The 25,115-nt window shown below is 47.8% G+C and overlaps 1 protein-coding gene and 1 long non-coding RNA gene across 4 annotated transcripts in view; one reads left to right on the top strand and one right to left on the bottom strand.

Moving 5' to 3' along the window:
- Window positions 1-10,279: 10,279 nt before the first annotated feature.
- LOC309676853 lies at window positions 10,280-10,955 on the bottom strand. The gene is made up of 3 exons (XR_014269631.1): window positions 10,935-10,955; window positions 10,549-10,720; window positions 10,280-10,371 (listed from the first exon to the last, which is right to left on the bottom strand). It is a non-coding gene; the product is annotated as an uncharacterized lncRNA (long non-coding RNA).
- A 4,567-nt stretch (window positions 10,956-15,522) lies between these two features.
- Window positions 15,523-25,115, top strand: part of MAF (MAF bZIP transcription factor) — a 192,683-nt gene continuing 183,090 nt past the window's right edge. For all 3 annotated transcript variants that reach the window (XM_082489344.1, XM_082489345.1, XM_082489343.1), the window contains exon 1: window positions 15,523-17,201. In XM_082489344.1, coding sequence (XP_082345470.1) covers window positions 16,102-17,201 — 1,100 coding nt within the window. In that variant the 5' untranslated portion in view covers window positions 15,523-16,101. The remainder of the gene's footprint in view (window positions 17,202-25,115) is intronic.

The following is a 25,115-nucleotide window of genomic DNA, read 5'->3' as shown; positions in this document are numbered from 1 at the left end:
CCCTGGTTTAAACGCTACATGGTCTAATGAGCCTCAGTATCTAGTTATTTTCTCAAATGTCTGCCTCGCAGACACCTCAGATCTGGAATCGGAAAATCCAGCTGTGCTCTTGCTGCTTCTCACAACACAGTGTAATTAGAACGTGCTGATAACTCGGTTGATGCATGAGAGATAAAAACCCACTCTACCTCATGCTGGTGGTAGAAACGTGGTTTCATCACGAAAGAGAGCAGATATGAATTAAAAACACACAGAAGACGACAGTCTCATTTTCACCAACACACTTCTTTGACATCACCAACATCAGCATGGGTTGTACACCGCTGCTTTGCCCCTCGCGTGGCATTCGTCTCAGCCACCATTCAGGACACTGCAGAGAATGAAAAGAAGTGTCCACAGCCCTGGAAGCCCTCATGTCAAGAAACCATCTACCCAGTGGCTCCTGCGGCTGAGGTCTTCGTGAAGAGCTGCTGCTGCTCCGGAGCCGAGCTTCTAATGGAGCTAATTGTTTTCGTGCATCCCGGGACAAACTTGTCACACGGCTTTTTTATGAGTAGGGGACATGACGTTTAGTCAGTTTTTCCGTGTTAAGAATTTCATGTTACATATTGTTGAAGACGACTGAAATAGGTTATGTACACATCAAAATGAGTGAACTTTTACCTTTCCTATTGCAAGTTATCCGTGACATCCTTGGAAATCATTGACTTCTCAGCTATTGACATTGTTGGGGGAAGGGGAAAAAGGTTCATCTTGCAAGAAATGCTGACTCAGAGATTTCTCAAGAAAATCTACTTTCTTAGCTGAAGAAGAAAGATTCATTATTTGCTCGTCTTGGTGAAATCTAATTGTGATATTTATATTCTGTATTAATTTGATTCAGTAAAGATTTCCAACGTAGGCAAAGAAGCCAATCGTAATAATTTGTTCTGAAGCTTTTATTGCTATTGTGTTTTGAATGCGGGTATTAAAACAGCAGTGGAGCAGCAGATGCTATCCCTTGCATATTGCTAAAGATGCTACCTATGCAATTCCTAAAAGCACAAGCCCTTCTAATGGGAGGAAGCAGCAAAACTCCCGTCGACTCCGTTCAGTTGGGTATAGATGTCATCTAGTAAATATGGGGCGGCGTTAATTGCTGAGGAACAGTTAAAAGTCATTTGCAAGGAACAGTTCGCAGTAGCTTTGACTTCCCCTTTGTACTTTACAAAATAGAGTCACATTCCATATATAAAAGTGGCTGCTTTGCCTTAAAAACAAGTTTTCCTTTTAAGTTGAACAAACCTGCTTAAAAAGGGGAGACAGTTGGTACCAGTAGCTGTGACTTAGTGCGTGTTTTTTCTGCATTTTCAAATACTCATTACAATTCCTACTTACTGTATATAGCAATATGACACAATAAACATTTCTTTTCTGATTAAGGGATTGAAGGAGAACTGAATTATAAACAGTATTAATATAAGAGGGAATTTCTATCCTGTGCTCTGTAGGCCTGAGTTTATATGACCTTAAACAATCAGTCTGAAGAAGTCACATCAGCTGCTGTACACATTCCACATTACTGAGGAATTAAATTAAGCAGCTTTAATATCTGCGAAATGGCACAGGCCTGAAAGAGAATCGTTCCAATTTATGGACTTTGTATCTGATTTACTAGTGCGTGGCTAGCAATTTCAGAGCCACCAATTGCTTTAAGACCACCTCCAAAGTGTTTTTATCACTTACAGTAAATGTGCTAACATAATGTTTTAATTAAACATTTAAAGTGCATCAAACAAATTTATTGATGCTGCCAGAAAAACGAGAAGGAAAAAAAGGAGAAATTCTGCTATTTGCAAACTAACCTGATCTACGCACCGTGTTGTGACCCCGGTAAGATCGCTCTTAAACGTTTCAGCTCGTGTCTATGAATTAACGAAAAGCTTCCCCTCCCCTCCGGTTGCCTCATTTTCCATCCCCAACCTCCAAATCATACTTTGTGCATAAAAACACGGTCAGAGCTTGTTGAAAGCTATTCAGCTATAATATCAAATGGTTGTGAACACTGCATTTATTTTTGCTCCTTGAACACAGGCCTGATATTGAAATGATATAAAAGTCCCAGCAGCACTTTATATTGATGTTGGCATTAAAAATGCTTTTTCCGTTAGTGAGAGAGGAGTTCCCCCTTAAAAAAATAAAAGCCAATACCAGGCCTATCAAAACTTTATCATCCTGTTACCACTTGGGCACTGTATTAAATATTCGCGGCTGAAGCTGGTTTTCATTAAAAATCCTTTTCCCTTCTGCACTGGGGATCGCAGACCTGACACGGATCCAGAATTCCTATAACCCTGTAAAAAACAAAAAAGAGAAAAGCCGGCATTGCATTGACATCACCTGAAAAGACGCGTTCAGATTTCACCCCAGTTCGTTCCCAGTTCCGCGCTCGCAGAAATGATGCGGGGTGGCAGGGGCAAAGATCGGCCCCAGGAGCACCGCGGTCCTTCTCACCACCTCCTCCAGTTCTGCTCATCGCTTTCCAAGAAGGTGGACCTCGGGGAACGTGGCACAGCGGTTCAGTGCAGAGAGGCTATTTGCAAAGGGCTAAATTATGATTTATGCTTTATGGCACCGAAACTACAGGCATGTTACTTGTGTGCATAATACAGCTTGGGTTTTCCTAGCGAGGGGAAGAGTTTTTTGTCTTCCTGAGTAAGTATTCATTTTAGAGACTGATAATCATGGCAGGTTTGCTTTCCTACATATCTTTTCTTACATGCATCTGTCGTCGTGTATGAGAGAACAGCTTAACACAGTGGGTCGTAATATGAACGGAAAGCGTATCTCCGTACCAAACAGACTTACAGATGCTCGTGCCTGAAGATGGGTTTCTAAGCAATTCTTGTTAAGGTCAATGCTGCCTGCTAACAAGCTGATATACAAATGTAAAGTTCATTTCATGTGTATTATATTATATTATATTACACATCATCCACAATTCAATTTGCTCCGTTTGTTCAAACCCAATAACTATAAACATCGCGCAGCTGGAAAGGAAAGGAGCGAGGAACCCAGTCGCTGGTGGACCTGCCAGGAAACGAAAGGCAAGGCGCAACGCCACGGCGGAGCTGAGAGCTGGCTCCTCCTGGGACACCAGTCTTACCTTTGGCGAGAGAAAAAAAAAAAAGAAAGCAAAAGAAGGAGAAGAAATTTCATCGTTAGGGATCAGAACCCTCATTTTTGCATGTCATTCAATCCCGGGTTCCGTGAAAGCTGCCGTGTTGTCTAACGCAGGGCGGGATAATTATTTTAATGGCGGTTATTCCGCGATGTGAGAACCACCACAAACTCTTCATCCTTTGCGATCTCCGGTCGTGCGCTGACTCACCCCGACTCCGCTTAACTGTGCCTCGGAAGACGAGTCGACGGCAGGGTGTTGCTGTGGCTCACGGTTACCTTGTGGTCCACGTCTATTTCTGTATCTGTTGTCTCCTGCTTTTATATTTAGCTCTTTGGGCATTCTAGAATTTAGCATAATGGAGCCCAATCAATGCTGTGAGCCGCTGAGCAGTAACACAGTGTGAATTTGAAGAAATACTAATTGTGGCTTTCAGCATGAAGGTGGAGACATTTTTCTAGAGAAAAGAAATAAAGACCTCAGAAGAAGGGTGCAGCATTCCTCTTCATATCACTTCATCCCGCATGATTTACCATTGTGTTCTAGGGGACTGATTTTCAAAAAGAATGAATTTTGCATTAAATTCTGAGTATGGTTGCTGCAGAAGATAAGATATTTGCCTATTCAGATGATGAGCTGGATGCATAAGTGATCGCATCAATGGGTAATATGCACATTCAGTCGTGAGACAAAATTTGCATGCCCTGTAAAGACCTAAAAGTTGAACATCTGGCCTTTTCTGTGGCACCTCAATTTTGTGTCGATGTCTTCTCTTCTTTGAAAGGTTTATTCCTAAAAACCGTCAGATCATCACAGTCTTGATACAACATTCACTGCACACCGCTCACAAATGAGCCAAGCTCAGCTGTGGCGGGAATTACTTTAATTGTTCCGCCTTACAGATGTTGTGCTAGCCACGAAGTCCTTGAATTCCACATGACTGGACACGCGCGAAAAGAAGGCTGGCGCGGTTCTCCTGCCGTGCAGGAGGGGCTTAGGACAGCCTGTGTTTTGTCCGAGTGGAAAAGCTTCGTTGAACTTCTGTGGTGGCATATGCTTTCTGTAGGCTTGATAGCCAAAGGGAATCTGACAACAGCTCCTTACATTTTTCCAGAAATATAGAGTTAATTGCCAGTATGAACTGTGAGGAAAGAATATCTAAAGTGAGGTAAAATCCAGTACCGGGTACCATTCCTTTCCTCTTAGTTTTGCCCTGCCGCCTGCTCGCCTGGCTGGTGTGCCGTCCCTGAGCTTTCTGCTAGGTTTTCTGCTAAGACCGAGAGCTACACCCATCCAGGATACCGTATATTGCGATATTATTTTTCTATCCTATTAATTTGCAAGCATGGGGATGCAAATTGCTCCTAGTCAGAAAGCCTGATGTACCAAGCACTTCTCTTATGTCTCTTTACTACTACCTGGCTGCTGATGCTGAAGAGCATCGGTGTGCTACGGGCGTTCCCTCCTCAAAGCAAGTCTCGCCCATCTTCTTGTCTTTATTTTCGTAATTTTGCCCTTACCCCGACCACTCCAAGCCTCTGAAGAAGTTCGGATTTGGACTTTGCAGCCCTGGTTATGAGTCATAGCAATATTTTCACACATCCCGGTATATTAGTTAGGGGACTTGCGAACCAGAGGAAGGACGGAGTGTTATTAGTTGAAATTCCCAAATGAAGGGCCAAACGCTGAAAAATTTTCTTGACTCTTATTCGGCCCTAGCTAAGGCAAAATTCTTGGGTACCATCAAGAAATAGTTATCTGCTAACTAATGAAACGTAGTTATCTGCTAAGTTCCAGTCATCGGACTTTCAGTCTGGGCGGCAACGCTAGGGGCTCTTGGCTTTTAGATTCCCAGCCCGGGCTTGCAGCACTACCGGGCAGGAAATTAAATCATTTTAGGCTTGAACCACATTTTTACGTTTAAAATGATGAAGAAGCTCCCTCTCCTGATTGGAAGCCCTGCTTCTAATCCTGCCGGCTGCCACGGCAGTCTAAAGGAGGACAATTGTCTCCAAACCTGGGTATTGTTAAAAGCAGGTGATAGGGAAGATAACGAGGGGGGTTACGAATCATTCCCGCTTATGCAGAGTCTTTACATGCTTGTACTTCTGACCCCAAGATCAAGTTGCAGATAGCGATGTAGGTAAAGTTTAGTTATCTTTCAGAGAAGCCACAAGAAGCCTAAAACTGAACTTTTTTTTTTTTTTTCTTTTTTTTTTTCCATGAGGAAGTCCTGTGGCAGCCCCGCTCTGCTGCGGCAGCTGCAGCTTTGCAGCACCTTTGCTGCAAATAGGCATCGCAGGGATTCACGCTGGGTTTCTGCCTCGCAGTCAGGATGAAATTTCTACCCAGACAGAAAAATCCTCTCCGAAGAAGGGTGCTCCAGGGAAATGAAAGGACGGGCCCGCAGGAACTGTCACCTCCACTGATCTAACAACAGTTTGCCCAGCTGAGGCTTGCCGTGAAGTGTTTACTCATCTGCCTTAGCCCTGGAAAATGAAAAGGAGGTTAAAAATTAATCTTTGCAGCTGGCAACTGCTGGAGTGAGTTGACACAGTGGTGCAATTTTTTTTTTTATTTTTTTTTTCCGATACCAGGAATGTTATGTAGCAGTGGAGTGACCAGACATCAGGGTTCACGCATGGTAGCTTGACCCATACAACTCAAGGCACGACATGACCTTGGTGGAGTTAAGTGCACCTTTTTTGCACTGACCTGTTTAATTTTGGTGATACGAAGGTGTTGGCATCCTGATTCTGCACCGTGACAGAGCCCATCCAGCTCTGCGTTCCCAGCTGTGCTTGCAGAATAATGTGGCGTGATGGAGATCTTTCCTTTAAATTTGCAAGGGTAGGTTCACTAACAGCAGGCTGCTTGAGTCATCTGGAATACTGTAGAAACCTGATGGTATATCACCCCTCTCATGAGTGGCTCCGAGCGCTCAAGTTTGGATCGTCACTTGCAAAAGGACATAGCCAAGTGCTGCTGGAATCAACTTTAGGCTGAACCTTGAATTTCAGGCAGATAAAAAAAAAAAATAAATCCCTGTTAGCAGAGACTGCGGGGGATGGAATCTAAACCTGCTGGGGCTAAACTAACACCAAAAAGTGCTAGCTTGCCACTACGCGAGGACAGTCTCTAAGTAGTTCGGTAGTTACCTTAACAGCTATAAAAGGTGTAAATCTGTAGAGGGGACAGAAAGAATAAAGAGAAAAACTGCCCTGCCCGTCTCCTGCTCCACAGGGAATAACGCAGGCTACATTCACAGTGACTGATCTTAGTAAATGCTCTAAAGGGAGAGGGGAAAGCTGTGACCGAAATCTCTGTACAGATTACAGGGAGACAAGTCTGTATCTCCTGCTCTCTCTCTCAGTTTAATTCCTATGCTTGCAAATAAATAAGATCCACCATTGATAAAGACCTTTAAGCCCCTCTGTACCACATATTAAGTATGGAACTAAACAACTTCAGGTGTGGAAAGACCCCTCCAGCAGCATCAGGAGGTTATTACTGTTTCCCTGGAACAATAAGTGCAGCGAGTGCGTGAGAGGTGTGTATTGCCTTAAAAAGCATCTCGGGCTCTGTATTAAGAAGAGGCATCAGACCACCTTCTTTTTGTTATGAATATGAGTAGCTGTAGAAATGCGTTCGCACCCTGCGCGGACGGCTCCCGGGGCAGGGGCAATAGTTTTTAGCTTTTCACGAGCCAAGCCGGTGTTGAGGGCGGAGGAGAATAAAGCTGAAATTGGTAGTTACATTTCAGACTCTCGTGGCGTGTCACATGTGGCCGTTAGGGCAGGATTAAATAAACATAATTAGAGAAATTCCTTCTGAAAGATGGTTCTGCGGAAGGATTCACGTGCCCACCTGTCCTGCACCCTGCTTGAAGTACTGACGCTGCTCCACCGCTGGAAGCAAATGCCTTTTGAAGGCAGTTCAGAGCCACCGCGCAGTCGCTCAGCTTTATAGTTTGCTAGCTGCATGTCATCTTTGAAGGCTGGGAAATTGCAGTGGCAGTACCGTGATTCCCAGCCGAGTGAAGCAGACACTTGACACATTTCATCCTTTGCAATTAAGGGAGAAAAGCAGAATGGGGGGGGGGGGAATTCAAGCAGCGTTTTAGCAACAGACCACTCCCTTATCAAGATGAAGTACAAGCATCACCCACAGATGTCTGCAGGACTGATGCTAAGCACAGACAGTAATAAATGCGCGTGAACTTTGCATGAGAAAGCCTCACACTTAGCAGACTTCGTTTACTGCTCTTAGTCATTTACACGCATCCTTCTAAAGCGCGGAAGCTCAAACGTAATCAAACCCTGCGTGCAAATTACCAAGTCAAATGCTGTTGTTCTGTTCTGTTCTCTTTTAATATCAGAGCGCAAACCTCCCAGTGCAAAAATACAATCTTGTGATAAAATGACTAATACATGACTAAAGGCATTTTCCATTGTGCAGGCATAGCTCTGGGGATCGTTTGTTTTTCATGGTAGATCCCTCAGACAGTGAATTCCTCTGGTGGTTGGGATTATATTAATGACCAGGACTGTTAGTCACCTCAAGGGAGCTGAAATAGGATGCCACTCCGGTTGCCATTATTAATTCCAACTGCAGGTGTGAAAATTAATTTCATGGGTATTTTTATCATTTCCTTCTAGTTAAGGATTAGAGTTTCCGAATGACCCAGACTCCGGATGGAGGCAAATCTGAACCGGGTCTGCCCAGCACTCCCGTAACAGCGAGCTAATCCTGATGGAGTAGGAGGGAAAAAACGGGGTACGAGACTTTCCATCCCTTGCTTGGTGAAGACAATTAATGACACTGAAAGATATCAGATGTCATCACGATATACACTTCTTTGCACCAAGACTCTGTAAAGCAAGCCAGTAAATTGCAGGTTGTTTTCATTTCTGTGGAAGAATAACACATTTGCCAATAGCGGGAGGAAAAAAAAAAAAAAGAAGTTAAATATATCAAACCAAATCAAACGTAGCTGATTAGAAAGCTACAGTTTCCATTTGCTGGCACTGGGACTGTTTTCACATAGATTTTCTGACAGATGCTGCTATATCTCCGTAGTCAAGAAGACAGCGCCGGCAGCCAAGCTGCTGCCACAGAAAGCAAACCTGGCGTCGTCCACCATAGGTGGGGTTGGACTGTTGAATTTGGGGAACGGCGGGAAAGGCTGGGAGGGGAACCAGCTCACCTCGGCTGGAGAGGACGGGAGACGTAATCAGCTGGATCCATTACGGAGGGGCAGGCTGGGAAGGGGGGAACCCCTCCCATTCCGTTCCCCCCCCTGCTTCTGGCCATGATTAAGCCTCAACTCCTGCCGGTTCAGCTGGCGAAGGTGTTGGCTCCAAACCTGTCCCGTGTTCGTTGACACCTCCTCCTGCCAGAGCTCCGTGAGTAACGCTCGGAAGATAAGCAGGTTAGGCCAGATCCGGGCAGATAATTAAAGGTTGGAGGTAACGTCAGATCCTTATGTGCTCTTATACGTACAGCTCATCTGGGGTTTGGATTTATAATACGGTGCGCTCACAGCCGCCTGTCATCCTACAGCTCTCATCACGTCTGAGGCATCATCCCGGCCGTGCGGGCGAGCGCTCACCTCCTCCGGAGGTGGACAGACAGAGTACCGGCGGTCCTGTCCGGCTCCTTCTCATCCGCCCCCCCATCTATCTTTACCGTAAGCGTCGCTCCTTATCGCCGCCCTGCAAAGCCTTTTCGACCTGATCTCTCTCCCGCAGCCGTTCCCCAGTGCCCGGTGGGGGGAAAAAGCCTCCGCTTGGTATTGGCTTCACTTTGCGGTGCCCCTCCCCGCGCTGCGAGAGCCGGGGAGGGCTCCGCGCCAGCCCTCCTCCCTTATAACGAACATTTTTGGGTCATCTAAGCCAAGAACCTTCCGTTGCTAAAGACCCCATCAGTTACTTTAAGCGGTTATCGTATTTTACTGTTTACACTGAATCAGCCCGGAGCGTGGCGCTCAGCCCATGGCACGCGGCGCAGTTTATCCCCACAAATTAATGTCTGTGCCGCCTCTCGCTTCTAGACATTAAATCGCGGATTTGTTTAAAATTTACTGAAGTTTGTAACTTTTAATAAAGACCATCTCAACCTTCACAGTTACACAGCAAAACATCACGTCAGAATCACGCCCTCCTCACCGCTTACTGGTGGTTGACTTTAAGAAAGACATAGCGTATAAAATGCACTTATTTTTTCATGCTGCCACTGCGACCGTTCCTTACTGTCGAAACAATTTAATGCAGAGCAGAAGGGAGAAAAGCAGCAATGATTTTTCTGAGCTAAAATAGACACAAACGCAGTGTGCATATTGCAGGGCATTCTCAGGACAGCTCAGATACATAACGTTAATGTAATTGCTTTATTCTCTCCCCTTAACTAGCATTAGTTTTCTGCTTCTGCAGAGTTTCCAGATTAATTTGCGCACAAGTTTTTACCAGGTTCTCTATTGACCCGCTTCAGCTACTTTCAGAGCAAATTCCACACGATATAACCCAACATGATCGTCCAAGTTATAAATGATAAATTCCACCATAAAGCTTGATAAAAATCTTTATTGCACTTCCAGGTTTTATTTCTTTTAGACAAATAGATTTTTTTTTTTTTAGCATCAAATATCTCCATTGATTTTTACGTTTAGGCAAAGCCATTCATGAAAATTAGCAAACTCGGACACGCACCATGAAACGAGAGCACAGCACACGAAGCTTGCGACACCAACCTTCAGCCACGTCTTAGAGCCACCGGCGGCTTTTCAGTTGCACCTCTGTGCTGTCTTCCCTTCAGCCAGAGAAACTGTTTCTGGACGGCACGAAGTTATTGGGAATATTTCTTGCGTTTTACAAGCGTTCGAAGCAAGCAGTGGAAGTACTCTGCCTGCTGAAAAGCTGTCCCTTCCTTCAGACTCAGGGGAGGGAGAGCAAACTCACGGGCTCAGGGGTAGCGCCAACGCTGCCTCTTCCACGTAGTGACCTTCAGGCGCTTCCAGGGGAGGCAAATCGAAGCGGCTGCCAATACCTCGCAATTCCTAGAGCTCGGGCACAGGCCCTCTCGGACGCTACACCAGAGCAACCAAGCTGTGTGGTTTAAGGTTGCCTTTTCAAACTACTTTTTTCTTCTGATTTAGCAACAGAAACTTTACAGACAAACGAACAGGGGTCTGTGCAGACTGGCCAAACAGGAGACTGTGTAGGAAAAGAAAAGAAAAGATTTTATTTTTTTTTTTTTTTCCCCCCTCTCCTTTTGCCCCGTTTTCAAACGCGGCAAGGCTGGTGGATTCGGTAACGCTAGTGCAAAACTGGAAAGTGAAGAGAGAGGAGAGGCAAGTTTCATTAACAGAGAGAATTCTACATAAGATATACCAGAGCTGATGGAGGACGGGAAGAGACAGCCAAGATGTTCAGCTGCAAGTGGAGTCCAATTTGATGCTCAGCGTGAGCTTAAAGGGAAGATTTTCTCATCCTTAAAATAAAAGAGCAGTATCAGACGCGTATGGGGCAGAAAACTGTCGTCCCAGAAATGGATTGTACCGGGCTGAGGAAAACCGAGAGTGGCAAAAGTAGCTCGTTTTGCTGCACTACATTTATAGATGCGCTCATTCGAATGCTCCCAGGAGGACTCGCTTCATGCACCCGGGCAAAACATGCAGACAGCCTAGCACGGGGTATCACAACGGTAACACCCGAGCGTAAAGGCCATCCACCACAAGTTAACCGGGAATTTTGCCTTTGAATTTTGGGGAGCAGACCTGATTTCCTGCCAGCAGATGCGCCGATGTCTTTCCTTTCTTGCAGCGCCAGCCTTTTGACACAAACAACGTGCTAACCCCAAAGGGCCCGATCCTGCTTCCCCTGAAACCGATACAAGTTCTGCCATCGGTTTCAGTGGGATCAAGGACTCGGTCCTGCGGTCCTGGAAGTCAAGAGGGTTGGGGTTTTCTCTGCGGAAGGCAGGTTGCGGTAACACCGCAGAGCGGGCCTGCATTATATTGATTGTTTGGATTTCAAGCCGCGCATCAAAACAGGATTAAGGGAACGGGGGAGAGAGATGTTTGAGAAAGCGAGTGGCGAGCAGCATCCGCCGGTGGTGCGCAGCGGGGCAGCGGGAGCTCAGCCGCAGCAAAGGCTGCCGTGCCGAGTCCACGGGAAGCTATCGGGGGGGGGGGAAGAGAGAAGAAGAAACTCACCGTGGAGATCCCACTTCATCTGCTCCTTCTAAAGTAAACCTTTGAGCCACTCGTTCTTTATTAAAAATAAACAGAACATTGACAGAAGAAATTATTGTCACAGATGTACACACGTAGTAATTGATTCTCCTTCTTCGCCCCGGCTTCTTTCCCCTCTTCTCCGGTACAGGGTTGTTGTGTGTTTCTGTAACGCTGCTGGCAAATCACGATTTATTGGGCATATGTTTGTGCTCCACTTAATAAAAAATACACCTATATTTTCAGATAAACTTTGTTAGTAATTCATGAGGTAAGTGACTGTTTATGCTAATAAGGGAGAAATATATTCTCAAGCATAATGCATTACATAAATTTGAATGCAAAATGTTCAATTATGAAGTAAATACAGGTAATGCAAATAGTAAATTACAGCCAATAAAAATATATAAAGAATCTGTCTTCAAAGAGAGAGAGGCTTTTATTTGTGTCTGCGAGTTGTTTAAAGAGAAAAGAATTAATAAATACTGAATTACTCTTATGATGATTTAGCTCATAATTCACCAATCCGTAACGACTCCCGGTAATCAGGCTGTTGTTTCATACCCTCCAATATAAGGCAGGACTGTTTCCTCAGCAATTTTATCCCTACCAGATTATCTCGTCTGATTCTATTAATTCTCTCCCATAAATCTGCTAACAGTGATATGTGATTTACTCACCCTGTTAACCGATCTGAAGACTGTTAAAAGGATTTATCTAGCACTGCACCTAGGAGCAGTTTATGCCTTATCACTCCGGTACTCTGAAGAAGTCTTTCCAAAATCAATTTGGCTGGTTTCGTAGTTAAATTCAGCGGACACTGTTTAGTTCTGCACCATAAAATAAGACACTAGATAAACAAAAGGAGCAGTAACCGTACTTAACGTGTGGGTCTTGATATGTGTTTAAGTTATAACAAATCACACTCTGAGTCCGTATAACTCATAACCTGCCCGTTCGCTCCTGCGAAATCTTCTGCGTTAGATATACACACACACACACACACACTTCGGCGATGGAAGGTCTTGCATACGCCACTGGCGTGCTCGTCCCAACGCAGGGCGATCCGAGCGCATTTGGAGTTAATGTTTCACGTCCCCCTGCGTGATTTGTCGGAAAAAAAAAAAAAAACTCTCCCACAATAAATATACATCAATTTGAAGGCTTAGGAACCAGGTCAGCAGCAAACCAGGAGCAAGGAGGGCTCCACGTTAAGTCGTCAAACAGGGATGCTTATAAACAAACCGGAGCGAGAGGCTACGAGGGGGGACGCCGGAGTTTTCCCTCCGCCTGGCTCAGGGCAGGATTGTTACAAACAGCGCTGGGAAAAGGGAGCAGGCTGGGGGAATTGGCCTGCGATAACTGTGGAAAAACTGAAGCCTGAATAGCTCTAATTGAAATGAAAGTGTGTGATTGTTGTGGCAGAAACACTGTTAATAGAGGACTGTAAATGTTTAGACACCCATTGTGAATAGCCAAATAATAAAGAAAAATACTACTAAAATGAGAATTATATAGCGTAGGGAGGAGAATGTTGCTTCTGAAGGTTATCCAAAAATTGCTAATAATCTTTTTTTTTTTTTGTTCTCTACTGTGCCGAGCAGCAGAGACATTTTGCTGCAGCAGTTCTGTGTAACAATCGCACGAGAACAATATTGTGCAACTAATAATTTTACTTGCCGTTCTGGTAGGTCAGAGCTTCCATGTAATTTGCAGCACTTGCTTACATTGGTACCAATTAGGAGACGGTCCCCATTAGCTCACACGATTTCATACCCTTTGTCTGGAGTTCAGAGTTTACTCAGGAAATTTACTCGTTTGCAAATGTGGCACTTTGAGTCCTCACGTCCAAACAAACTATTTTATGGGGCTGGAGCCACATTTCCACAGCCATCTATCAAACGGGCCAGTGAAATACTACAATTGTACATTCTGAAAAGCAATAACCTTTTCATTTAAAAATATTAGCACGCATTTTATGTCTCTCATAGGTGAGCACGTTAAGTGATATACAGTACCACATTCATCTTGCTGGGGGAAAAAAAAACAAATAGAGGGAATTGGGCTGTCCGGGGGGGATTTATGCTGTGAGCCTGCAAGTTTTGTTGATTCCAGTGACGTGAAGAAATAGGAAAGCCAGCCCAAGTAGTTAAGTCATATTAACTTTGTCGTGAATCGCAATCTGTAAGATAAAGCTAGCAGATGTCCATGGCTCTGTGTGTGCGGGTGTGTTTCGGGACCGTGCAAGACTACATTTTAATTTTGTTAGCTATGTCGGCAGCATTTTTTAGCTTTACATGATTGCCTCTCCGATCATTTCTAGATGTAGTTATCTTCCGAAATTTGCAGTATGCCCTACCTTTTTTAGCTGCCAGGAACAGTACATGCTGTATGACTTTCAGATGTTAGTACTGGCACTCGTACCGATAATGGCATAGTCAGAAGACGTTATCCATTCGTAAATCCACTAGCCAAGTGCTATTTCCTAAGCGGAGATTCTTTGGCTATTGCAAATGATGGTTTTCACAGTCGGTGAAAAATTACCCAGCGACTTGCCCGCACCTACAAAGTAATACCCTGCGCCCAGTTATAAATAGCGAACTCCGAGGGGGAAGGGACCGGGCGAGGGGAGAAGGAAGGATTTGAAGTACAACGTTCAAGAAGCCGGTTTAATATATGACCAAGTGTCAGAAGTCAGGTTTCTGAGAATTACTTTTCAGATAAACAACTTTATAGCACCGCACTTAATCTTACTTACTAGAGACATCTCATTTATCACGGAATTACAAGTAACTTTAATTCTATCGATATTCCCATAAAGCCCGGTCGGAAAATCGAGCCTGGCAGCCCCGGAGGCTGCGGGTTTCCCCGGCTCCCCACGGCGGGGGGGTGGGGGGGGATGCAGCCGGGCCGGGACCGAGCGGGCACCGCGGCCGCTTGCGGGGGCGTCCGCCGCCCCGACGGCGGGGCCCGGCCCCCGGTTCCCCCCCCCACCTCCCCCGCCTCCCCGCGGCTCCGTACCGGCCGGACCCGCCTCGGCACTGACCTTTCGACGAGAGATGGCGCTGTCGAGGTTTAAACCGAACCGCTCCGCCGCTCCGCGTCCAGCCCGCCGCCTCCACCGCCACCCCCCCGGCCCCATCCCCATCCCCCTCCCGGACTGGGGGGTGTGGGGGGAGGGGGGGGGGGAAGGGGGAGCGGGAGGCTAAAGTAAAAACAATTAGTTCTAAATGTATTAAATTAATTCGCCCGGGCCAGCAAGCCATAGTACGGCGGGGGCGGGCGCGGGGGTTTGCAAACTTGCAGGGTTTTCGCACCGCTTTGGCGGAGGGGGGGATGGATGGATGGATGGATGGATGGATGGATGGATGGAGGAATCGGTGCCCCGTTCCCGAAAAAAAAAAAAAAAAAATTAAAATAATTGATAAATGACCGGGGCGCTGCGGGGGAGCGGAGCGGAGCGAGTGACCCGGCCCCGGGGAGAAGGGCCGGCCGGCGGCAGGTATCGGCGCCTGGCACAGCGCAGCCCGGTCCCGTCCCCGTCCCCCCGTCCCCCCGTCCGGGTCGCCCGGCGCTCCCCTCCTCCCCGCCCGGGGGAGCTCCCCCGCGCCCTCCGGTGCCCGCACCGCCCCGGCGGGGGCAGCTCCCGGGCATCCCGCCCCGGGGCAGGGCGCTCGCTCGGCGGCGGAGCGGCGCGGGAGGAGCAGCCGCAGCCCCGTCCCCGTCCCCGTCCCCGTCCCCGTCCCCGTCCCCGTCCCCGTCCCCGTCCCGCAGGCGCTCGGGCGGTGAGTGCGGCGGGCAGGAAGGGGTTAAGGCGGTCCCCAGCTGACAGTCAGCTGATGGGGCCCTGATTGACAGCTCCGAAAAGTTTCCTTGTTTCTATACTATTATGCTAATGAGGGCTGGGATGGCGGCAGCCCATTGGTCCGCCCGCCGAGTCAATTTCCCATTTGACGTCAGGAGCGCTATAAAACTCAGCAATGCTTTTAAACTCTCCTGCTGGATGAAACCTTTAAAATATTTTTCATCTTCTTGCCGTAGCTTTGGGGTCGAGCTTTTGTTGTTTTTTTTTTTTTTTTTCCTCTCTCTCCTTTTTTTTTTAACTATTATTATTATTATTATTTTGGTTGCGATCTCGACTTTGATTTTTTTTTTTTTTTTTTTTTTGCGTGTCTTCGCTCTCTTTTCCCTCCTCCCTTCCCCGATGAACCTCTCTTCTCGCTCTGCACTTTGCAGGAGAAAGCCCAGAGGAAAGGCACCATGAAGTGTTAAAAAAAAAAAAAAACAACCCAACCAAACCAACAACAACAAGCAAATCTCCTCGCAACAACACCAGCTAACACTTCCAGCGGCAGTTTGCAAGCTGCAAAAGAGAGAGAGAGAAGGGAGGGAGAGAGGAGGAAAAAAGAAAGAGAAAAAAAAAAATAACCCACCATCCACCACCCTTTATGCAAAAGGCGAATAGAAAGAGCCCCTCGCTCTGATGCATCAGCGGCAGCGGAGACTCTGCGAAGGATAACGCGGAGCGGCGGCGGCCGCCGGGGCGGACCGGAGCGGAGGCTGCGCGGGGCCGCGGCGAGAGGCAGAGGCGGGAGAGAGCGGAGCGGAGCGGAGCTCGCCAAAAATCAAGCTGGCTCACCCGGTGGCAACTCAGAGCAGTCCCCTCGCTCCCGGAGCGCACCCTTTCTGGAGGACTGTCAGCAGCAAAAGGATGGCATCAGAACTGGCAATGAGCAGCTCCGACCTGCCCACCAGTCCCCTGGCCATGGAATATGTTAATGACTTCGATCTGATGAAGTTTGAAGTGAAAAAGGAGCCGGTGGAGACCGATCGCATTATCAGCCAGTGCGGCCGCTTGATCGCCGGGGGATCGCTCTCTTCCACCCCGATGAGCACGCCCTGCAGCTCGGTGCCCCCGTCCCCCAGCTTCTCGGCGCCCAGCCCCGGCTCCGGCACCGACCAGAAGACCCACCTGGAAGACTACTACTGGATGACGGGCTACCCGCAGCAGCTCAACCCGGAGGCGCTGGGCTTCAGCCCCGAGGACGCGGTGGAGGCGCTGATCAACAGCAGCCACCACCCGCTGCCCGGCGCCTTCGATGGCTATGCTAGAGGGCAGCAGCTGGCCGCCGCCGCCGGCGCCGCCGGCTCCGTGCCGGCCGAGGAGATGGGCTCGGCGGCCGCCGTGGTGTCGGCGGTGATCGCCGCGGCGGCGGCGCAGGGCGGCGCGCCCCACTACCACCACCACCACCACCACCCGCACCACGGCGGCGGCGGCGGCGGCGGCGGCGGCGGAGGCGGCGGGCACCCCCACGCCGCGGCGCCGGGCAGCGCGCCGCCCTCCTCCGCCTCCTCGGCGGCCGGCTCCGGCGGCGGCGGCGGCGGCGGAGGCGGCGGCGGCGGCGGCGGCGGCGGCGGCGCCGGGGGGCTGCACCACCCGCACCACGGCGGCGGCCTCCACTTCGACGACCGCTTCTCCGACGAGCAGCTGGTGACCATGTCGGTGCGGGAGCTCAACCGGCAGCTGCGGGGGGTCAGCAAGGAAGAGGTGATCCGGCTGAAGCAGAAGAGGAGGACCCTCAAAAACAGGGGCTATGCCCAGTCCTGCCGCTTCAAGAGGGTCCAGCAGCGGCACGTCCTGGAGTCGGAGAAGAACCAGCTGCTGCAGCAAGTGGAGCACCTAAAGCAGGAGATCTCCAGGCTGGTCCGGGAGAGGGACGCCTACAAGGAAAAGTACGAGAAGCTGGTCAGCAATGGCTTCAGAGAAAACGGATCCAGCAGCGACAACCCTTCCTCTCCAGAGTTTTTCATGTGAGTTCCCACAGCCTTGCCACCTTAACTAAAAGTTCTCCCTGTGAGTTGTTGTTGGGGGCTTTGCTAGAGCGACAACCCAGCTTGCCACCTTGTATTACTTTTTTTTTTTTTTAATTAAAAAAAAAAAAACAAACAAAAAACAACCAAACAAACTCAAAACAATTTTAAAACAAAGTTGGTTTGGGGGTTGGTGTTTTTTTTGTTGTTGTTGTTGTTGTTGTTTTTTCTTTTTAAGGTGGGCTGGCTTCGTGTTGGCCAACCTAAAGTTCTACATGAGTTTCTTTTCTGTTTATTATTATTATTATTTTTATTTTTTTTTTCCTGGGGGCTTGCTGTTGTGTTTTTGTTTTGTTTTGTTTTTTTTTTTTAAATTTAAAAGATCCAACTCGCCGCCAACTCAGTTCTTCATATGAAGCTTGCTCTTCTTTGAAACCTGCCATCCACATTATATATATATATTTTTAAGTTCATGAGGTTTTTTTTTTCTTTTGAGCTTGCTGTGTCCAAAGTCAGTTGGTTTTTTTTTTTCCATCCTGAGTTCTTCATATGAGATTTGAGCTTTGCAAAAAGAAAAATAAAATAAAAAAAAATACAAAAAAAAAAACAAAAGCAAAAAAATACAAAAACAATGTGAAATTTTTAGACTCCAGCTTGCTGAGTTCCATCGGTTTTTAGCGTTGTTGTGCAAAACTAGAGATATGCCTAGATCAACCTGCCAAAATCAAGCCTGCATCAACCTTCGGTGTGTTCATGTGAGTTTTGGCCTTAATCTGCCAAACGTGAGACTTTAGTCTGCCATTAGAATCCCATACTCATCTCATGCATTACGCTTGCTATTTTGTCTTAGCAACAATGAACTATAACTGTTTCGAAAGACTATGAAAAAGAGACATTATATTAATAAAAAACCCTGCATGCTGGTCATGTACGGTATAATTATTTTTTTTTTCTTTTGCTTGGAAATGGACTTTTGGAGACTATTATGGCATGGCATTCATCCTTTTGTTTTATTGCCTCATCACTTTTTTGGGTTGAAAGCAAAAAAGTGCAACCTTTGATCTTCCTCCTCCTCTTCCTCCCCATTAAAGTTTGCATCTGCTCTAAAACTGCTTTGAGTTACTCAAAACTTCAGACTTCCTTTTAAATGCACTGAAGCATTCCCTCTCAAAAAAAACCCTGCCAGAATGGATTTTGATAACCTAATGTGGCAAAAAAAATACATATATTAAAAAAAAAAAAAACCACACAAAAAGAACTTTGGAAAGGTGTTCGAAAACAAAATTCACATCCCACTTGGGGGGGACATTAAAACCATGCTGTTGACTAAAACAGTCTAAAACTTAATTTTAAGTGATCTGCCCCATATATATTTTTTTTTCCTTTTGCATTTGGTCATTGTCAAATGTGGAATGCTCTGGGTTCCTAGTATATAATTTAATTCTAGTTTCTGTCATCTGTTAGCCCAGTTAAAATGTATGCTACAGATAAAGGAATGTTATAGATAAATTCGAAAGAGTTAGGTCTGTTTAGATGTAGATTTTTTTTTTTTTAAAGATTGATGCACTAAATTGTTTACTGTCGTGATGTAAAGGGGGGTAGAATTTGCAACGGGACTGTTTTAAAAAGTAGTTTATGCAGCATGTGCTTGCAACTTAAATATAAGTTGGGTATATGTAGTCCTTGCTATACCACTGACTGTATTTGAAAACCAAAGTATTAAAAGGGGGAGGCACCCCGTTTATATCTATAGGGGTATTTTACATTCAAAATGTATGGGTTGGGTTTTTGGTTTTTTGTTTTTTTTTTTTTTTTTTCCTCGAAATTGAAGTATTTGGGACTGAATTGCACTAAGATATAACCTGCAAGCATATAATACAAAAACAACAAAAAAAATTACGAACCTGTTTAGAACGCTAATACAATTTATGCAGTTATAAAGATGGCATTACTGCACAGTTTTAAAATGATGCAGATTTTTTTACAGTTGTATTGTGGTGCAGAACTGGATTTTCTGTAACTTCAAAAATTCCACAGTTTTAAAGGCAATAATCAGTAAATTTTATTTTCAGGGACTGATATCCTGTCTTTTAAAAAAAAAAAAAAATGGAAAGTAAATCTTACCACAATAAATATAAAAAAATCTTGTCAGTTACTTTTTCTTTTACATATTTTGCTGTGCAAAATTGTTTTATATCTTGAGTTACTAACTAACCACGTGTGATGTTCCTATGTGCTTTTCTTTCATTTTCGACTCTATGGTTATATCAAAAGAGAGAATAATCTACAATAATAAACTGCATTTTTTTGATTCCGTACTCAGTTTCTTAGTCTGTAGTTCAAAGTTCGGTAACTCCGAGAGCAGTGCTTCAGCGTACCGCCCGCCGAAGGGGTGATGCTGATACAAGAGCTGGACTCAATAATACTCAGGCGGGGAGAAGGGAAAGGATAGCTTCCTGGGAAACGGGAAATTGCCGCCCGCTAGAAATCAGGGGAGCTTTCAGGTAGACGAAAAACGGGAGCTTTCAGGTGCCGCTTCTGACTTCTCGCTGTTTGCAATGAGCTCGGTTTCAGTGACTCAGGTCATCCCACCGGGTTTTGGGAGATCTCAAAGGGGAGGTCTGCTTAAAAACCCGCTGACATGATACGGCCCCGTATTTTGCTTGTTTTATGATGGAGTGAAGTGAAAGGGAAGACTTCACATCCTCTTATCATCCGATCCCAGCGAAGCATGCCTGTCTCTAGTAAGAGGTGACACCGCATCAGGCTTGGCTTGTCACACAGCCACTTAACGCTGGACCGAAAGATTTCTTGCCATTTGGGTCCATACTGCCTCCTTTTTGTTCTTTGCTTTGCTTTACCCCCCCCCCCCCCTTTCTTCTTTCATTTGCCCTGTGGTTTTCTTTTTCTCCACCCCCCCTTTTTTGTTTTGGTTTGATTTATTTTTGCTACAGGCCTTAGACAGCCCAGAGAGAGCTGAGGAGCAGAGTTTAAAAAAAAATAATTCGAAGGACTTCTTCCAACTTTTGAGAGTTACTTGTCCTACACAATCAATCCAAAGGTTAACGCGCTAGAAACGGCCAGGTCTCCCAGCCCCTCTTCACTGCCGTTCGCCGTGTCAAAGGGCAATTCCGACTCGGAAAGGCTCCTCAGACCCTCCACCCGCTTCGTTTAAAGCCACCTTTCCCGAGAGCCTCCGAGCCCGTTTGCAGAGCCCTCTCCCGCTCTTTGCACGGGAGTATTTGAGAAGCGGAGGCCTCTCCGAAGGATGCTCCAGCCGCTCCCGGCTGAGGGTTTATCTCCAGACCCGGGCTCACAAACCCAGCGCCTTTTTTTTTTCCTTTATATTCCCCCCCCCCCCCGCCCAGCTCTTGGTGCAACTTCTTCCCAGCTGTAAGGTCATCCCTCCTGGGCGCTGGTGGCACTGAAAGGAGAGGACCTGTTGCTGTTCCTCTGCCCGGCTGGTCCAGCCCATGTCTCGGACCCCATCCTGCCCCATGTGCCGAGGTCAGGATGCGGCCCTGAGCCCTCCCCGCCCCCCCAGCGGCGTCTGCGCCCACGAGAGCCTGCGTCAGCGGGCAACTGGGTGCTGCTGCAGGTCGACCTGCTCCTGCTGAGGTCCCTGTGGAGGAGACGGACAGCCGGCCCTGGTGGCAGCGGGCGTCGATGGCCGCGGTCCCCGATGCCGACGCTGCGCCTCGCCCCTCCCCAGCACCGGGGCACCAACCTGCCCTTTGGCATCTGACCTGCTGTTGCACCAGGGTTTGAGTAATGGTTCAAGCTCCAGATTCTGGTTAATTTGAGTTCCATTTTCTGGTTAATGTGTAATCCGTGGGTAAACGGGTTGCTATTGGACGGGCAGGGAATTATCTCCTCTCATAAAGCCAGGGCTGCTTTTTTCTTTCTTCTCCCACCTCCCGGCCGAGCCTTCACTGATGCCCAGGCTTTTTTCACAGGGGGTCACTTAGAGGCTTCGCTGCTGCCCTTGCCGAGAGCTCCCGAAGGATCCCTGCCCTAAGGACGGGAAGGGATGAGGCCTCTCCTCAGCAAAGCCGCCGCCGAAGCGGGGTCGCGGCCCCCGAGGGCGTGCGGAGCCCCAGGACCCCGGAGTGGGACCCGCTTCTGGTCCAGCCTCATCCCCTCTGCCGCTCCGGGTTTCCTCACAGGGAAAGTTAGGAGCCGGCACTAGGATTTTAAAAGTCTTGTGAATGGACTGAGTAGCGCAGAGGGAGGGGAGCGCTGCTGCCTTCCTGAAGTGTCTTCTTTCTCAGAGGAAAAATATTAAAAAAAACACCCTGTTTGAACAGCGATAAGAGAAATCCTTCCTAGAAATAGACTGAGCGCAAAAGGGAAAATTGCCATCACACACCCAACCTGAGGGGGGGGGGGGGAAAGGCTCTCTCCCAGTTTAGCATCGTTACAACACGTCGCAATCTTGCTTTGCTAATAATAATAATAATAATAATAATAATAATAATAATAATAATAATAAAAAAGCAGCCTTCCTTCGGCTGCACTTGAATTTCAGCCTGAAAGACGCCAACTGCCCAACCGAAGGGGGGAAAAAAAAAAAAAAGAGATGCACGTTTTAGTGTTCACTAAAGCCCAGTCGGTATTGGGGTTCTCTGTATGAATCACTGCAGGGGAGCGCCCACCTTTGCCGCAGGACTGCTTGCTGAGGACTAATTGGAACCGCTCTGCTCTGAATAACCTCCATTCATTAATCACCCCTCGCTCGACTCTGGCCTCCATCCCGCTCCCGTTGAGCTGGGAGGTACAATCCCTGGGGGTTTCAAAGGGGAGCGGGATCCTGCTGTTCTCCCGCAGGTACCTCTCCGGCTAAAGCGGGGGGAATGCTGCCCGAGCCGGGCAACCGGGTGTCGAAAGGCGTGAGGGGTCTTAATCCCCTCCATCACTAACAACGTCCCGTTGCTCCCGTAGTCCTATAGTGCTTTCCCATTTATTAACTACATTACAAAGAACTTTCATGTGACCGGTGCCGGGAGATACGCGCCCGGAGAGCCCTTTGCTGGCTGGGAAATGGTGCGCACTGCGGCTCGGCCCCCTCCTCCCTCCCCATCCCACCTTACCCTTAAGCCTTTTTTTATTTCCCCCTCCCTAAAACAAAACATAACCCTCTGCCCAACCTCTGGGCTTGTGCTGAGCGGAGTCCAAGAGTACTTTTGCGTTTGTGATGCAGCGTTCTCCCTGCTCGAGAAATGTCATCCCGGACCGCATCCTAAAAAAAAAAAAAAAAAAAAAAGGGGGAAGGGAGGGAAATATCCCGGTTGCACCAGTGCATATTTATTTCTTGAACAATTTCTCGCCACCCCGAGCAGGCACTGTGTGAGAAGCGCCCGTTCGCAAATGGAGCGGTGAGAGCCGCTATTTATTAGAAAGTCTTCTTCACCCTTTTAAAACAAAAACCCCAGCGCTGAATCAAAATGCCACTTGAAAACTACCCCCACGCGAAACATGGCAGCAAATTTTTAGTTTAAAAAATGAACTTTCCCAGCTCTTTTTTTCCTTTCCTTTCCGAAAGCTTCTGCGCAGCTGTTTCCTCCCCCTCCCTCTGCGCAGTGTGTAGGAAGTTCTTGATCTAGAATCATTCATAATTTTAATACCAATTTCTATTTGACATAATATACTAATATCAGATAGAGAGTGTAGCTGCTTCCTGGATTTAGGGAGGAAATGATGCATATATCAGAATTATCTGCTCAGATGCCAGAACTACATTGGTGTCATTTCAGCATGTGCTGTATTGAAAGGAAATCCTCTGTATTTATTACTCCGATCATCAGAGGAGCTAAATGGACCCACTGTTTCTGACACCTGTTCAGATGGCTGAATTTAAAATTTCACGCAGGGAAAAAAAAAAAAATTAAAATAATAATCCTCCATACTTCAATGTTAGGAATGAAGATTTTTTTTTAATCAACTTTCTTCCCTCCCTCTTTCCCAGTCGCTGTGTTGTGAGCGGCTGCCATGAGGCTTGGGCATTCCAGGGGTAGCTATGGAGAGCGGGATGGATTTTGTTTGCTCAGCCAGGACAAAACCCAATCCTGCTTGTACGCACACACGCACACTCGAGCTGTCTGTAGTCGAATGCTTCAGCAATCTGTTTTAAGTGCAGGTCTCGGTATGAATAACACGAGGTAGCACACCCCAGGACGCGGCAGAGGTGAGCGGCTCTTGAAAGAATTCGTCTTTTCGGGAGGGAGCAGAGCACTCAACCCCTTCACACTTTTAAGGCTCCTCTAATGAATTTTTTGGGCACAGCAGATACAAATCAATAGATTAAAATACTGTACACTCTGCCGCATCTAATTCTTGCCTGCCTGAAATTGTGGGGGAGGACCGAGAATAACATTTGTCACTCTCTGAGGGCTGAGTGCATTCAGATTTGTGAGCTCTAAGCCAACACGATGCAAAAATAGTCCAGGATGTGACTTAACTTTTCAAGTGAAAAGCAAAAGGCCAGGGATCGGCGAGGCTGCAGCCGGGTGTCACGGCAGATAGGCAGCTCCAGCCCCAGCTATCTACCACCCTATCAGGTTGACCCGGCACAGGGTGATAACGTCTCAGTGCCCTCGACGCAAGCCGCCTGTATCTTATCGCTCTCCGAAATGATAATTTTCTTTCACTGTTGCTGTACCCACTTTCCTCCCCCCCCCCCCCCAAAAAAAAAAAATGTCTAGCTTTTAAACCCGTGCCACTTCTGATGCGGCAGTGAAGTGTGCAGGCCTGGAGCTGTGGTGCAGCGGGGTACGGGGATGGAGATTGCCCTGCCTCTCTCCTTGCCTGGGTCAGAGCCCGTGGACTTTGTGACATGATTTCCTTTATTTTTTTTTTAATTCTTTTTACAATTTTTTTAATGCATCTCTAGCAGGCGTCTTACATGGAGGGAGTCAAAGCCAGAGCAGAAGTTTGCTGGAAGTGGTGTTTCTGCACCACGCAGAGGGAGAGAAAAAAAAAAAAAAAAAAAAATATCCAGCAAACAACAAATCGAGCAGTGTCTTCAAGTTTCCAGCGGGGGTTAGGGAATGGAGTGTCCCTGGTTGCCGCTCTCAATTGTTAATTCATAAAGAAGCACAGTCCTGAGAAATGTTCTCAGCAGCTTGTCCCCCGTTGAAGCACAAGTGGCAATGGCTGTGTACGGAGGCGTTAAGGCTCAACACCCTCTTTCAGAGCGCGGGCTCTGGCACCTCCCTGCCCCTCGTCCCTTGGGTGTCGGTGTTCCAGCGGGGTGTCCCCCAGGGCTGCGGGGTGTCGGGGAGAGCGGGGTGCCCCGGACACCCCCCGCTGCCCCCGGGGGGAGAGCGGCTCATTTGGGGAGAATTCTGGCACGGATTTTTTAACCCCCCCGCCCCTGCTTCCAACAGCCTGACAATAACCCGGGCCGGGGAGGGGGTGTCTATTTAACGGTGTGACCCCCCCCCCCCCCCCCCGCTTTCTCCCCCGACGAGGACTCCATCGGCACCCGCGGGGTGCTCGGCGGGGCGGGGGGCGGCGGGGACCGGCCCGGCTGCAAGTCGGGGGGCAGAGGTGTTCCCCGTCCCGTCCCCCCCCCCCCCCCGAGCCGGGGGGGCTGGAGGGGGTCACACACACATACCCGCACCCCGGGGGTCCCAGCACAGATGGGGGGGGGGGAGGGGGACAGGGGGACAGGGGGACAGGGACCCGGGAGGGGACCGGGGGGACGGGGAAAGGTGAGGGCAGCATCCTTTCTTTGTTTGTTTGTTTGTTTGCTTGTTTGTTTGTTTCTGAATTCAATTCCTGGAACAAAAGGGGAGTCTGTGCGTAACTAAAGGATCCGTCCGCGCATCCCAAGCTTAGCCCGGCGTGCCACCTCAGCCGGCCGGCGGCCCCTAGGTATGTGCACGGAGCACTCCGGCTGTTTCGCTCATAGTC

This window comes from Vanellus vanellus (assembly GCF_965231255.1).
Source record: "Vanellus vanellus genome assembly, chromosome: 12".
Classification (NCBI taxonomy): Eukaryota; Metazoa; Chordata; class Aves; order Charadriiformes; family Charadriidae; genus Vanellus; species Vanellus vanellus.
Note: the sequence above shows the minus strand (reverse complement) of the source record. Positions and strands in the feature narration are given on the sequence as shown.